Raw genomic sequence first — 13,757 nt, 5'->3', positions numbered from 1 at the left:
ATGGCCGAGACGCACGCGCGCAACGTCGCCAGGTCCTTGGTGCGGCTCAGCGCAAAGAGGCTCGGGATCACATTGTCGTGAAAGAGGTTGGGGTGCAGCACCGGGTTGGCCGCCATCGCGTCGATCGCCGCGGCGCACTGTCGCTTGCGGTTGAGCTTTTGCTCGCGGCCACCGCCGCCTGCCGCGTCCACGAGCAAAGTCGACGACTCGTCGGCCTTGCGCACTGGCGTGAGCTTGGTCATGCCGACTTTCCGCTTGGACTTGGACGGCGTCGATTGGCGACGGGATGCGGCGAGCGTCGGCTCCGAGAGAGACGGCGCGAGCGATGTCGGATGTCGGCGGGGCAGCCGCGAGAGGTAGACGAGCGCTTCGGTGTAGAGGCCCCGTTGGTAGAATGTATCGCCCTTGTAGGCAAAGCCGAGGTGCGGCACCGGGTCGTGCATCCAGCAGTCGTCGCCGAGCCCGTCGTCGTCCGAGAGACGCGAGTCGGGCGTCGAGACGCTCGAGCCCCGCGTGTTGCCACGCTCGAGGTCCAAGGCGGCACGGTGGTCCATGACGCGGATAGAAATAGATGCACCTCCACCGTTTCGCTGCTTTCTGCTGCGTCAACACACCATACGAAGCAGCTTATAGGCCCTTGCATGTCGATAGAACAGCCACGCCTTGGGCTCGAACGCTCGGGCATGCCAGATGCCACATCCAAACGTGCGTCAGGAGCGTGCCACGTCATAGAAGTGGTGGCAATACCCTGTCAACGCATGTCCACAACAGCGGTTGACAAAGGGCAGATGATCTCGCCTACTGGTACCAGCGGCGCAGAAACGCTAGCTTCCTTCGCATAGCTTTCCGACAGCGACGCCACGCACGTCGTGTGGTCCAAATCGATAGTGTTATATAATGTTACTGCAGACGCAGCGTGAAGAGCACGATGCGTCTCATTAGTCAAAGAAGCCACCGTCGTCGCTCAAGGCGGCACCGAGGATGACGCCGCCAGCCAAGCCGAGGGCCGCGCCGGCCACCACGCCGCCGCCATTATCGTAGCCATCGCCATAGCCGCCGCCGTAGCCGCCGCCGTACATGACTGGCGCCGGCGCACCGTACACTACGGGGCCGCCCATGACGACCGGCGGCGGGCCGACAATGACCGGCGGCGGAGCCATCATAACCGGGGGCGGAGCCGCGTACATGGGTTGCGGCGCAGCGTACACCGGCGGGGGCGGGGCATACATGGGACGGGACGCCTGGGCTGCCATTTGGGCCTGCTGCTGCGCGAGCTGTGCCTGCTGCTGCTGGAGCTGCATCTGCTGCTGCTGGATCGTCTGCTGCTGCATCGCTTGTTGCTGCTGCTGGAGCTGTTGTTGTTGCTGCTGGATCTGCTGCTGCTGCTGTTGCTGCGCGTACCCCCCGTTGTACGCGGGCTGCTGGCCATAGGCGGGAGGTGCACTCGGGTACCCAGGCGCCGAGGGCTGCGCGTAGGCCGGCGGGGCGGGCTGCTGGTAGGCAGGCGGCGGTGCCGCGTAGGGCTGCTGGTGGCCGTATGCCGGCGGCGCGTGCGCCCCGGCAATCCCGAGCATTTGGACGCGGAGGTTGATCTCGCCACGCTGCTGGTTGCGGTAGTTGACCGGGTACCACTGGTCAATGACTTGGCCGCTTGCGAAGATGCTCATGGGGAGGCGGCACGTGCCAATGTAGTCGTCGCTCGTGTAGTTGCTGTCCCAGATCTCAATCACGAGCTGCGACAGTTGCATGTCGGCGACCTCGAAGACAAACTTGTCGTTCCAGACCGGGTTGCGCCCGCCATTGTCGTGCACGCGCGTCTTGAAGGTGCGGTGGCCAACAGAGATCTTGCAGTACGGGTCCTGCTTCCCAAAGGTCTGGGCGTCATGGAGGTTGCGGGCCGAGACCGCGCGCACGTGCAGCTCGGGCATGATTCTCAGGTTGGGAAATAGGAAATGCAATCTGGGAGGCCAACTTTTTTAGCCAGCTGCCGGTGAACCCAGCATCCCATCCATACAAAACGCAAGCTAAAACCTACACTCTTTGTCCGGATACAGGATGGCTTTCCCGAGAAATTCGCAGAATCTCCCAATTTGCAAGGTGCAACCCTCCTCGTACAAGGGATCTCTCCCTTTCTGCAATCTGTGCACGGAGACCACATACCGCCGAGCAAGGCGTCGCTGGCGGGTTATCTTCAGAATGTAAATTGGTGCGAGTGACGCGGGTGCGCACGGTCGCGGTCCCACCTTGATAAGTTGCGTGCTATAAGAACCCGCCTTGAGGTCTTCGCAGGCCTTCGCTGGCAACGCAAGCAGCATTGTTTCAAGGGAATACTCCACCTGCTATTTTATTCGTCCTGAATCTTGTACATGTACTTGACATTTGTAAGAGGAATTGCCACTTGCTATTAAATTTCAATTCCCACTTTGCCGTGTCAATGCTACAGCTCGACGTCCGGGCGACGGCCGCGCGCAACCTTGTCGTCCTCGACGACTACAGCCCGCTCGCGCCCTTCTGCAGGGGCACGCTGGGCAACCAACGAGAGATCACCGACGTGGATGCGAACGGAGGGAATGCCCCGCGCTGGTACAGCAAGATGACCTTTACGGTCCTTAACCATGCCACCGATGTCTTCCAGCTCGAAGTCTTTGACAAGAACGACCTGGAGCGGGGCATGCTCGGCGCGTGCCTCTTCCGCGTCAACGACTGGAAGGTCGGCCAGCTCTACGACCGATGGTACCCGCTCTACTACGGCACCATGTACGCGGGCGAGCTCCACATCGCCGTTCAACTCATTAGCCGGCCCGATCCACCGCGGCCCGCGCCTGCACCCGTCGCCGCGCCCGTGCCATCACCAGAGGTACCTCGCTTCGTGGCGCAGCCAGGTTACCCTGCGTACACAGCGCCCAGCTTTGAGACGCTCGTGTCTGGCAAGCCATCCCCGCCGCCATCGCCATCGCCGTCCCCAAGCCCGGCCTGCCCACCAGCGTCGCGCCATTGCGCGCAGCCGGGGTATCCTGGCTATCCTGGCGCGCTCACGCCCATGTTCCGTCAGTATGGCTATCGCAGTTTTTCGCTGCAACAACTGTAATCGAGTCGGATGCGTGGGTTGTTGTCGGGTTACGCAACCTTGCGCTCGATAAAGTCGTGCGGAGACCAGACAGGACACACTTCAAATCGCCGCGACTTGATGGGCTTGGCCGGTCGCTTGGGCCCCGGTGCCGGCGTCTTGGTGGCAGCGTCCAAGGACTTGTCCGATTCGGCCGCCTTGGGTAGTTTCGGTGTCTTGAGCACCTTCTTGGCCGCGCTTGTAGCGCTGGATGCAGTCGTCCCCGCCTTTTTCGTGAGCGGCGTCACATGGGGCGTGGCGCTGTGGCCGCTTTCCTTCCGGCCGAGCTTGACGAGATCCCGGACGACCGTCATGTCGATCGAGTTGGTAGGAAAGCAGCCGACCATCTACACGGCCGCCCGTTCAAAACGACACGTTTGACCACTCCACGGACCTTGGTGTACAGTCGATTCCGTTCCTTCGGGACGCTCAAAATGACCGTCTCGGCCTCGTCCAAATGCTTCTTGTCGTCTTGCTTGAGGAGCTGCCTACGCTGCGTGAGCGTGCCACGTATCGTCGTCGTATCTGTACCGGTATTCGTTTTCCTTGGTGACCCAGTCTTCCATCTTGGCGGCCGCACTGTACGTCGCAACTGCCAGCGCCATGTCTTTGAGCACATCTACCGCCATATTCAATCATCCTTTGTATCGACCATGGACCACTACATACCTTCTTTGAACCCATCGACCGACATGACATCGCTCTCTTCGGCGCGCACCTTGTGCGGCAGCACCTACGTCTCGTGAGCTGTCGTGGACGTCCTTATTCCACGTCGTACGAGCTTGGCCATGGCCAGAAACTGATCGTCGGCGTCGGCCTTGGCCTGCCGCGCATGGTCGCGCGCTTCGAGCCGGGCCATGTGCCCGCGCAGTGATGTTTTCGTGTACGGCAGAAATTGCATCAGACTCGTAATGTACCCGTTGACGCGCCAGCGCTGCGGATGGGCGTTCACGACGGTCCGGTCGACTTCTCGGAACCCGTCGTCGAAGGCTGGTGGCCATGCCTTTGTGGTCCCATGCTCGGCAAAATCTAGGTAGGTGGGACGACCATGAGCATATTTTGTTCCGAGCGGTCAATCGTACAGCTCGCGACAAACTCGCGAAACTTGGCGACGACAGCGTCCACGTCGGCGCCCGGCTGCCACTCGTCGCCCCAGTCATCCATTTCTTCTGCGTGCTTCTTGCTCTTCTTCCGGAGTGGCTCGTCGTCGTTGTCGACGTGGCGCGCGATCATCGGTGCCGCCGCCTTGGGCTCCTTGACCGTCTCGATGCGATCGCCCGCGTTCACAAAGAAGCCGCTGTGCTTGGTCTTGACCTGCGTCTTAAAGTACGTACTTTCGATCGACTCGTGCAGGTCCGCGTCGTCGATGAACGAGTCGTCCGAGTCGTACAGGTCGTCGTGGTCGACGTTCTTGCGCACGACCGTGTCCTTCATATCGAGCGGACCGCCACGGCCATAGCGCTGCTCGAGGTGCTCGATGATGTTGAACTTGCCGCGGCTCGGACGCGCGGGCACGAGCGGCGGCGTGGATGGCGGCCCGTCTTCGTGCGGCAGCGCAGGTGCGTCGAACGGCGCATCCTCGACCGGCGGCGCGTCCTCGGCTAGCGTGGCCTTGAGCGCCTTGAAGCTGATCTCGTTGGACGCGTCGAGGGACACGTGGAAGCGCAAGCGCATGCTGCTGCTGGAGCGCTGACCGACCAACGGACTTGGTCGTTTTTGTTTTCAGTGGAACCCGGAACTTCCCGGAGTTTTTCCGGACTTGGTGCTCCGAGATCCCCATGCAGCTCGATGGCGCGCCCGCATCGAATGATCGCAGGTCGCCCATGTTCTCGTCTCTTGGGCGATTCAAGGTCTGCATCCTTGTAGAAAACCGTGCTGGCGACAGCAACAATATCACGCAACTATCCAACTCTCCGGTGATGTACACTATTGTCCAGCATTGTCTCATTTCGGCAAATGACTATCGTTAACGCTACCGAGAAATGAATGGGCGAAGAGCGATCGTCTGCTCTGCAGAGAACGTCGCATTCGCTTGCAGCGTGCGCTGGAATTGGCCGCTCGAGCGCCGACTGGCTGCCACCGCTGCGACGACCTCGAACGCGTCCGAGCCGGAGGTGAGCAGCAGCAGATATGCCAGCCCAGCATCGTTGTTTGCGTCACCATCGCAACAGCAGCGTACCGCGAGGTCGACATAGGCGCGGTGCAGGGCTGGTGGCAGCGCGATCGTCCGCACTGCCCACAAGGCACATGGAAGCATACGGACGCCCTTTGGATGATGACTCAGAACTTGTAGCAGCGGCGGCACGTTGACGAGTGCTGCGCGAATGCCAGTGATGACATCCAATGGAAGGCGCAGTGCCAAGAGCGCGCGGACGTCCGGTGTAATCGCATGGGCGTGCAGCCACGCTTCGAGCTGGAGAGCGCCGACGAGCTTGCCTTCCGTTGGCGGCATGTATGGGTAGGCCACCGAGTTGCGTGCACCAGCCCACCAGCCATGCGCAATGTCGTAGAGCCACGAGGCGTGCTGCCAATCGTTGTCTTGCGTCAGATGCTCGAGGACTTGGTAGCGGAACCGCGCAGATGTGAACGCGCTGAGGTTGCGCAAGGGCGCTTCCATGGCCGCGCGGCCAAACCGGTCGACGGCCATCGCGACCACAGCCGCCATGTCGTCCTGCCCATCCCACTCGCGCTCGGACAGGAATTCACCCAAGAGCGCGGCGTCGCCGTAGTCGTAGAGGAGACACGCCATCTCCAAAAGCATCTCGTCCGTGCGTTCGTCTTGGCGCGGCCCCGGCGTGTCCGAGATGAAGAGGCGCGTCGCAGCCGCAAAGAGCGCAAGTCGCGAGCTGTACCCGAGGTTGTCGTGGTCGGTTTTATCAAACACGATGGAGCGCAGCAGACGCACCGTCTGCGGCAGACCCAGCAGCGTCAACCGGTGGGCCTTGGGCCAAAAGACGAGGCAGGCCAGGGTCGGGTCCATCTCGTGGAAAGCAGTCACATCGTCGTAGAGGTACGTGGACATGGAGCGCCATCGACAGGCCTCTTGCACGAGCGCTGGCGTTGCACATTGCGGATGGAACGTCGCGTTGAGGAGCGTAATCGGGTATGTCGGTGTCTCACATCCGTCCATCCAGACGTACGTGTGGTACTCGCCCACACGCATAAACGCTATATCAAAGCAGCCAGCGCGCAAAAGCCAGTCGACGATCGCCTTGTCGCGGCCGTCAAGTGTCTCGAACCGCGGTGCAGCGCAGGGGGTTTCCAGCACGACCTGCATTGCGCAGTAGTCTTCGTCGCCTTGATTGGCAATTGCTTGGTCTATCTGGGCGCGCGACGGCAGTGGCGGCGGCGCCCACACCATGGCAGTCTCGCACGTCAACTCGTGGTAGGTGACGTGGTAGACAAGTACCCCGCGGGTTCCAGAGACAATGGGTGCGACAGAGACAGTGCAGGTGTTAAAGTAGACCACATACTCTCCAAGGAGCGCGTCGTACGTCGTTGTTCGGTCGTCGAATGTGATGGTGACGGCGCCGCCAACGCAGTCGGACGGGCACATATACAGCAGCGTCGCAAACGTGCGTGGCGGGCCGTGCGGGGCCCGAAGCGCTGACGCCGACCCGACGCTGTCGATAGCCACATGCGCAAGCTCGACGTGGAATGGGTGTAAACCATCCAGCTTCAGTCGAGCGAGCACGTGACGCCACTCGTCTTGGTTGTCAAGATGGGCGCAGGACGTGATAGCGGCCGGCGGAAGCACGCGCAGCTGATCCGTCGCCATCAAGGCGGCAGCGTGCGCGGGTGCCAGCGGCCAGTCGACGTCGATACCGTGAATGGTCATGCGCAAGTCCGTGCCTTGGCTCTTGTGGCTAAAACAGTGAGGTAGCATGATCCCTTGGACAAAGGCAAAGAGGTCTGCATCGTCCGACATCGCCGCCAAAAGGGCAAAGTGGCAATCGACGAGCCCACAGCCCACTTGATTGGCCTCGTATCCGGATGTCCGGTAAACGGGACTGGCCAAGTCACACCCATGACACCCTGCATGACACCGGATGCGTCGTCCTCGAACGAAATCTCGACCGGCGACACCTTGGACGGCCCGAGGATTCGAAAGTCGTGAACCATCGTGTCCATGTTGTGCTGCTTGGGGTGCTCGACGATTTTCGTGTTATTACCGGTGACCCTCCCAGACCCGGTCGCCGTCGAGATACCAGTCAGAAAATGTGATCCCACCGCGACGTACACTGCGCATCCGCCGCTCGTGCATTACAGAATGTATAGTCGAGGGTACTACAGGGGTTATCGAGAAGTGCCCGCAGCCAACGGAGTGGCCGAGGGCTAACAGCCACCGAGTGGGTAGTCTACTGTGAGAGTGGAGAGCAGAGAGGTGTGTGCCTTGGGAATCCGGATTTCGTCGAGCTGTCAGTGCATTGCGCCGTAGATGTATTGTGTCCTAGCATTGGCGAAGGCCTCTCAGTTAAAGGTGATTGCTGACCTCGGCCTCGATGTCCCACCTCCTGCCTACTCGACGCGTGTGGATATAGCTGGTGCAGTGGCGCATGCACCTCGCTGGCAAAGTAACACCGCGACTAATTACGTCAATGTCATTCCTATGCGTACATTTATGAGGACCGCAAAAAACTACGGGCATGTTCGATATGCGTCGTGACAGCATATGCAAGGCTGCTAGCAAGACTGCTTTACATTGGTTAACGTCTAGGTCGCCCAGGGCTCGAAGCGCAGTGTCAACGGCTTGTTGGGCACGAGCAGTGTAGATAAGATAGGTTTCGGGTGCTCTTCCTCCGGGATCCACTGCATCTCCATGCGGCGGACAAGGTGTGCGAGAGCGAGGTAGATTTCGGTCTCGGCCAAGCGACGGCCAAGGCAACTGCGCGAGCCCATACCGAATGGCAGCGTCGAGTACGCCTTCTTCTTCCGCGCTGCCGTTGACGCATGGTCCCGGTCGAGCCAGCGCTCGGGCTTGAAGGTCTCTGGCTCGTCAAACACGGCCGGGTCGCGGCTCATAGTGTACGTCGCCATCATGACGCTGGTGCCTTTGGGGAGGTCGTAGCCGAGAAGCGTCATGTCCTGGGAGAGGAATCGGTGGTTTGGGTTCACCGCCGGGTACAAGCGGAGGGTTTCCTTGACAACTGCTCGAATGTACGAGAGCTTCTCGAGCGCGGCCGCGTCCAACTCGGTCGCGCCATCGAGCGCAGCGTCGACCTCGGCGCGGATTTTGCGTTGGATCTCGCGGCTGTTGGGCGACGTCGCAATGCAGTAGAGAGACCAGACCAGCGCAATCGACGTCGAGTCGATGCCACCGACGAGGACTTCGATCGCCTGCGTGACCGCTTCTTCCTCGTTGAGCTCGGGACGCTGAAGAAACATCGTGAGCAAGTCGGGTGCTGTGACCTCGGTCGACGCAAGCTTCTCGGCCATCCTTTCATGGCCAAAGCGAAAGATAGCATCGGCATATGCCACGTGCTCCTTATAGACCGGCATGAGCTTGTACACGAAATGCGGCATCTCCGGAGGCACCGCCATTAGCTTCTGAGAGGTCGCGAAGAAGCCGTCAACGACGTCAATCAACGCTTGGGCTGTTGGAGCGATCGGCGTCAAGTGGTCAGGCGACAAGCACCCGATGCGCTTTCCAAAGACTAGCGACGAGACGGCTTCGAGAGCATAGGCTTTGGTCAATAGCGGCATGGTCACATGGCCCGACGACGACGCAGTCGCTTGGGCACAGACCCGCGCGGCAAGGTCGTTTGCGACAGCGTCGATGCGCGGCACCCACGTGCTGACGTTGTGCGGCTGCAGCAGATGGGCGCTCAAGCTCGCCCGATACTTCTTCCACGAGGCGTACTCGTTGGTGTTGGCCAAGCCCACTGGCAACTTGCGTTCGTCCCGGTACAGCTTCCAAAAGCCAAAGGTCTGACGCTGCGGCATGGCGCCTTCGTGTCGGTAGATCTCGGCGACTGCGTCTTGGTCCGAGATACTCACCGTGTACGATTGGAACGGAAGGAAGCGGAGGCGGAAGATCGGCCCGAGCGACGCGTGGAGCTTGTGGAAGCGCTCAAAGAGCAGGCGGAACCCGTCGTTCTCGGCAAATGAGGCGTAGCTGCTGCGCAATGGCCCAAAGCCTGTCTCGGGCGCGACAGGGATGTCGTGGAGGCTCGGTCTGGCCTCGGCGGCGACGGCAGCCAACGTCGACGTGAGGCGTGTGCGGAGCATTGGAAAGTGTCAGTACAGCCGAGAAGGTTACAAATGATAGGAGGAGTGTGATCTGACAACTGAGTCGGATTCTGGTACGTGGACAAGCTCGCTGGAAGTTTTAGTACATGTTTGTTAGCACCAGTCGTCCAATCCTACCATGCTGCCCTTTTTAATACCGTTGAGAGAAGAGCCATCAAGAGCACAGGCGCGCTGTCTTGGTTGCAGGTCTGGTGGCAGGAATAACCCTAAAGATCTGCATCGTTGCCGTATAGGACGCGTTTTCATTGGCCAGCGTCGGTGAATCAGATTCCTTGAATCCTTCGATCTTTCGACGCCACAAGCGGTGTCTCTCTCCGTGCAGTGTACACTCATAAATGGAGTCCATGTCAGTTCATCATTATACTCCTAGTAGCCCTATCTGGTTGCTGAACACCCTAGTCGTCTAGGCGTGCGACCAGGTAGCAGTACCAGTAGATTTCGAAAGTAACAGAACTTCGTATAAGCTGCGAGTACCACTTGCATGGTATCTTCCACATTGCAGGTACGGTAGGTACAGCACTCGACATGCAGGAGCGCTCGCGGTGTGCTGTCCGTCGCACCGCCACAGCCTTGATGCGTTCATGCAATCGAAAAGGAATCGCCTTCATCGATCGCAGTGGACCTCGGTGATTGTCTTCATACCGTCGGTCAACGCTCTTGCGTGCGCTTGTGATTGATTCTCCTCGTGTCACTAGTCTACATAAAAGCAACGAAAAGTGGGCGCCAGCCAAGCCGAGAATGACCACGGGCTTTATGGCGACGATGTACTACCGGTATTATTGCCTGGCAACCGCCACGCATTTCGACAAGCTGCTTACAGTGGGGCTAGGGCTGCCGTCAACAGCGCCGTCAAAGCTCCTTGAAATGTGGCATACTTCTTGCGCGTTCGACCGTCGCATACATCGATGTGCCGGCCGTCAAAAGCACCAAGTAGGCAATGCCTGCGTCGTGCTCGGCGTCCAAGACGCAAAATCGGTCGACGGCGAGCGCCAGGTACGCGCAGGCGTCGGCGTTGATGGGAGCGCCCAAAGAGCAGCAGGAAGCGCTGTTGTGCCTCGCCGATGGCGGGCCATTGGGACGGTGTTGGTGCTGGAAGAAGGAGAGCACAGTGACCAGGATGGGTACCCGAATCGCCAAGTCGGCTTCTGGCATGACGAGGGTGTTGTCGAGCCAAGCCTCAAGGCGCATGCTATCAACACACACCAAGATTCCCCTGACAAGCACGGACGTATCGAGTGCGTAGCTTTGCTCTGACACCTTTTGAGCAAGCCCAACCACCACGCCAGCGCGATCATACGCACGTGATGACGCGCCTCCGGTCGTGCAAGAGCCGCAGAAGCACTTTGAGCCATGCTGGCCGTGTCGTGCGCGTGTCATCGAAGGACACGAAGTGACTGCGCCGACCGGTACCGCGTCGATTCTGCCGTCGCAATCCCATCGGCCATGGCGTCAAGTTGCCGCCAGTGACGACACTTCATGCATGTGTCGAGGAGCCATGGGTATGAGCACCAACGCCAGGACCAAGAAAAGGTTGTCAGACGGAAGACCAGGTTCGTGCATGTCGGAGAGCAAGTAGCGCGTCGCGGTGTCGAGCCATTCCCGAGGTCGTCGTCGACATCACCACGCACCGTACATCAAGCAAGCGTAGAGTGCGATCGATACCGAGAATCTGGACGTGTTGCGCCATCTAGTAGTAGAGAGACCCAACAACTGAGACCATCTTGACAATTATGAACGGCCATCAAGAGCAACATTCCTCGAAACGTGAATGATTGTATTTTGCATGCAGCCTCCGAGCCGTGGATGCGGGGAAGGCTGGACTGAATATTGATGAAAGAGAGTAGTATTGCTTGGACGAGGAGTTGCTAGAGCCACTCAAGGCGCTAACGTGACGGAATGGAGTCGCGGCCTTCTCGAGTGGCTTTGCGGATCGGGAAGTGTCTCATCTATAAAAGGCAACTCGCTGGATCCAGTGCCAAAAGATGCATCCAGAGCCTCGTACCGGACCCAAGCATACATTGCCTTGCGACATATTGTTGGCATGCTCTTGTTCATATTACAAGAGCAGTCGTACGACAGTGAAGAGGCCACTTGATCTATAGACGTAGTAGACACGACGACAACGCGGCTTCAAGTACAGGGACCATCGACACGGCAACACGCGCTTTCAACTGAGATAATGGACCGTCGATCAATACAAAGCGTTGAGAAATTACAAGGGGACATAAAATGCAAATTGGACTTCAGATAATTTTCGCTAAAGTTAGCCCACAAGGCGGTGCTTGTGTTTTGAAACGAACGCGGCGCCGATGGAGTCGACCAACAACGGTGTGCGCGCTTCTCCGTCGTGGCGGCTGAGGCCCACTTCGTAGATGGTGCGTCTAGCGCCAACCCGTTCACGCTGCCGTCCGACGAGGAGGTTTTCCGCATGCGCGACGACGTCAAGCGCCGCAAGGACGAAGACCGCGAGCGCAACGCGCGGCTCAAGATCCACGAGAAGCTCACCAACTCGTCCAAGCGCGGCAACATTCGTCGGTTCAAATTTGACGACAGCGTCCGTCCACGTGCTTTCTACGTGTGCACCAAGTGTCGTGTAGGCGCCAGACATGGTCAATGTCGCCCAGTCCAAGCAGACGCGGGGGCTCGTCGCCGCCGCCACCGCCACCATCTCGAGTGACCGCCGCCGCGAGAAGGAAAACATGGCCGACTTTATTGCGAAGAAGCGCGAAATGTTCCTCGTCCAGGTCGCGTCCCGTCGACGGCGCGATCGCTCGCTCATGGCCAACTAGATGTCGCTCGACACCAAGCGCGAAGAGATTCGGAAACTCGAGGAGAAGGCGCAGCTCAAAGAAGAGGCGCTCAAGAAGAGCGAGCTCATGCTCGAGGAAGACGCGGTGCGCTTCGACACGTTTCTCAAAGAGAACGACAAGAAAGCGCACGAAGCCATCAAGAAGGCCGAGAAGGAAACGAAAGCCAAGGCCGACCGCGTCCAGGAAATCAAGAAGCTCAACCAGCAGATCCAGCTCGTGCAGAGCGACATGTCCAAGCTCAAGGAGCAGCTCGACGACTGCCTGAAATACAAGGCGTTTCTCGACGAGCTCACGCCGCCCGAGTGGGAGGCCGAGCAAATGGAGCGAAAGAAGAAGCGGCAGCAAGACCGCCTTCGGAAGAAGAAGGCCAAGGCCATGGCCGAATGGGAAGCGATTCGTACGCGAGCGCTCGCCGAGCAAGAGGAGCGGGACCGCGCAGCCGAGCGGGTCGCTGAGAAGGACGGCAAGACCAAGAAAAAAGCCGAAAAATTAAAGCCCGCGGTTGCATCCAGCACCGTGCCGCCGATGCCCGCGGTCGACGACATGGTGGCTACGAGCAGCGGCGAAGAGCTGCCCATGTACTTTCAAAACCCGCAGCAGCTGCTCGACATCTTTACAGCGCTCGAAGAGAGCAATTTGTTTCTAATTCAAAACAGCCAAGAGACCGAGCAGTCGCTCGAGGAGCTCAAGCAAAACTACCGCGAGACCAAGAAGAAGATGAACAAGAAGACGCAAGTGCTCAAACAAAACATTGACGAGCTCCGCGACCAAATCAACGCCGAGGACGAGAAGGCCAACCACCTCCGGCAGCGTGCGATGGCCGGCACGGGCGAGAATGTCCAAGAACGCATGCTCCAAGAGCTCCACGACAAGGTCCTCGAAGTGTACCAGCGCTGCGGGTTCGAAGCCGACTCGAACCCGAACACGCTCTTTATGCTCACGGACCTCGAGGCGCGGCTCGAGGATTTGCTCAGCGCCATCGAGCACATGCCCGAAGACTACGTGGTCAAAGCTGAGAAAGAAAAAGAAAAGGAGCGCCGCGAGCGCGTCCGTCAGGAGCGCATTGCGCAGCAGACCAAGATGTACGAAGAGCGCATGAAGAAATCCATGGAGCGCAGCATGCAAGCACCCAAGAAGCGCAAGGGCCGCCAAGTCATGTGGCGGTCGCAACCGCAGCGGCAGATCAAGCAGCAAGACAACGACAACCACGTCAACGACGACGACCAAGCCGACCAGCAACACTTTCGGTGGTGAACTCTGTTGATAACCTATTGTCCCCTCTCTTTTTCCGAGTCGTTCTACAAACCTACTACCAAGGCCATCAACCTGACAGTGCATGCCCTTGCTACTACAGTACTCTCCCCATAAGCTAGCCAGCCAGCCACCAGAAAATCGATGTTGGCGGTCGTGGATTGGCGGTCGGGGAGTCCCGGTCGACCGCTTCTGGAGCCTGGTATGCGTCACCATGTACAGTAACACAGAAGTGTTTAATAGTGATTTGACTCACGTAGGTGGTGGAAGGGAAAATGCACTCGACTTCTGTCGACGCGTCGGTGTTGCCGCCATCGTACCGGTACACAAGATGGCGGCAC

At 59.2% G+C, this 13,757-nt stretch overlaps 7 protein-coding genes across 7 annotated transcripts in view; 2 read left to right on the top strand and 5 right to left on the bottom strand.

Moving 5' to 3' along the window:
* Nucleotides 1–554, bottom strand: part of SPRG_20056 (hypothetical protein) — a gene marked incomplete at both ends in the record, with an annotated part of 4,450 nt that extends 3,896 nt beyond the window's left edge. Inside the window, one exon of the mRNA XM_012344616.1 lies at nucleotides 72–554. Coding sequence (XP_012200006.1) covers nucleotides 72–554 — 483 coding nt within the window. The remainder of the gene's footprint in view (nucleotides 1–71) is intronic.
* Nucleotides 555–870: 316 nt separating this feature from the next.
* Nucleotides 871–1,947, bottom strand: SPRG_05925 (hypothetical protein). The gene has a single exon (XM_012344501.1). The coding sequence runs from the start codon at nucleotides 1,926–1,928 to the stop codon at nucleotides 939–941; it is 990 nt and encodes a 329-aa protein (XP_012199891.1). The 5' UTR covers nucleotides 1,929–1,947; the 3' UTR covers nucleotides 871–938.
* A 479-nt stretch (nucleotides 1,948–2,426) lies between these two features.
* On the top strand, nucleotides 2,427–3,088 carry SPRG_05924 (hypothetical protein; the record flags this gene model as incomplete). Its single annotated transcript, XM_012344500.1, has 1 exon — nucleotides 2,427–3,088. Exon 1 carries the CDS (start codon nucleotides 2,435–2,437, stop codon nucleotides 3,086–3,088), a length of 654 nt encoding a protein of 217 aa, XP_012199890.1. The 5' UTR covers nucleotides 2,427–2,434.
* SPRG_05923 (hypothetical protein) lies at nucleotides 3,089–4,833 on the bottom strand. The gene is made up of 6 exons (XM_012344499.1): nucleotides 4,189–4,833; nucleotides 3,885–4,135; nucleotides 3,776–3,839; nucleotides 3,638–3,725; nucleotides 3,501–3,594; nucleotides 3,089–3,453 (listed from the first exon to the last, which is right to left on the bottom strand). The coding sequence occupies exons 1-6, from the start codon at nucleotides 4,778–4,780 to the stop codon at nucleotides 3,118–3,120; spliced, it is 1,425 nt and encodes a 474-aa protein (XP_012199889.1). The 5' UTR covers nucleotides 4,781–4,833; the 3' UTR covers nucleotides 3,089–3,117.
* A 245-nt stretch (nucleotides 4,834–5,078) lies between these two features.
* Nucleotides 5,079–7,034, bottom strand: SPRG_05922 (hypothetical protein; the record flags this gene model as incomplete). The annotated part of the gene is made up of 1 exon (XM_012344498.1): nucleotides 5,079–7,034. The coding sequence occupies one exon, from the start codon at nucleotides 7,032–7,034 to the stop codon at nucleotides 5,079–5,081; it is 1,956 nt and encodes a 651-aa protein (XP_012199888.1).
* Nucleotides 7,035–7,819: 785 nt separating this feature from the next.
* On the bottom strand, nucleotides 7,820–9,334 carry SPRG_05921 (hypothetical protein; the record flags this gene model as incomplete). The annotated part of the gene is made up of 1 exon (XM_012344497.1): nucleotides 7,820–9,334. The coding sequence occupies one exon, from the start codon at nucleotides 9,332–9,334 to the stop codon at nucleotides 7,820–7,822; it is 1,515 nt and encodes a 504-aa protein (XP_012199887.1).
* Nucleotides 9,335–11,632: 2,298 nt separating this feature from the next.
* On the top strand, nucleotides 11,633–13,448 carry SPRG_05920 (hypothetical protein). The gene is made up of 4 exons (XM_012344496.1): nucleotides 11,633–11,683; nucleotides 11,728–11,909; nucleotides 11,953–12,099; nucleotides 12,145–13,448. The coding sequence occupies exons 1-4, from the start codon at nucleotides 11,665–11,667 to the stop codon at nucleotides 13,417–13,419; spliced, it is 1,623 nt and encodes a 540-aa protein (XP_012199886.1). The 5' UTR covers nucleotides 11,633–11,664; the 3' UTR covers nucleotides 13,420–13,448.
* The last annotated feature ends 309 nt before the right edge of the window (nucleotides 13,449–13,757 follow it).

The sequence above is a fragment of the Saprolegnia parasitica genome (assembly GCF_000151545.1).
Source record: "Saprolegnia parasitica CBS 223.65 unplaced genomic scaffold supercont2.18, whole genome shotgun sequence".
In the NCBI taxonomy this organism is placed as follows: Eukaryota; Oomycota; class Saprolegniomycetes; order Saprolegniales; family Saprolegniaceae; genus Saprolegnia; species Saprolegnia parasitica.
This window is presented reverse-complemented; position numbering and strand designations above follow the sequence as displayed.

Excerpts from the sequence above, each read along its gene's own strand:
- SPRG_05925 (XM_012344501.1), bottom strand. The coding sequence starts at position 1,928 with ATGCCCGAGCTGCACGTGCGCGCGGTCTCGGCCCGCAACCTCCATGAC.
- SPRG_05923 (XM_012344499.1), bottom strand. The coding sequence starts at position 4,780 with ATGCGCTTGCGCTTCCACGTGTCCCTCGACGCGTCCAACGAGATCAGC. Across the intron at positions 3,726-3,775 it reads GGTCGATGGGTTCAAAGAAG|ATGTGCTCAAAGACATGGCG; the intron begins GTATGTAGTGGT and ends ATATGGCGGTAG. Across the intron at positions 3,595-3,637 it reads ACCAAGGAAAACGAATACCG|GCAGCTCCTCAAGCAAGACG; the intron begins GTACAGATACGA and ends CACGCAGCGTAG.
- SPRG_05920 (XM_012344496.1), top strand. Across the intron at positions 11,910-11,952 it reads GGTTCAAATTTGACGACAGC|GCGCCAGACATGGTCAATGT; the intron begins GTCCGTCCACGT and ends AGTGTCGTGTAG. Across the intron at positions 12,100-12,144 it reads GCGAAATGTTCCTCGTCCAG|ATGTCGCTCGACACCAAGCG; the intron begins GTCGCGTCCCGT and ends ATGGCCAACTAG.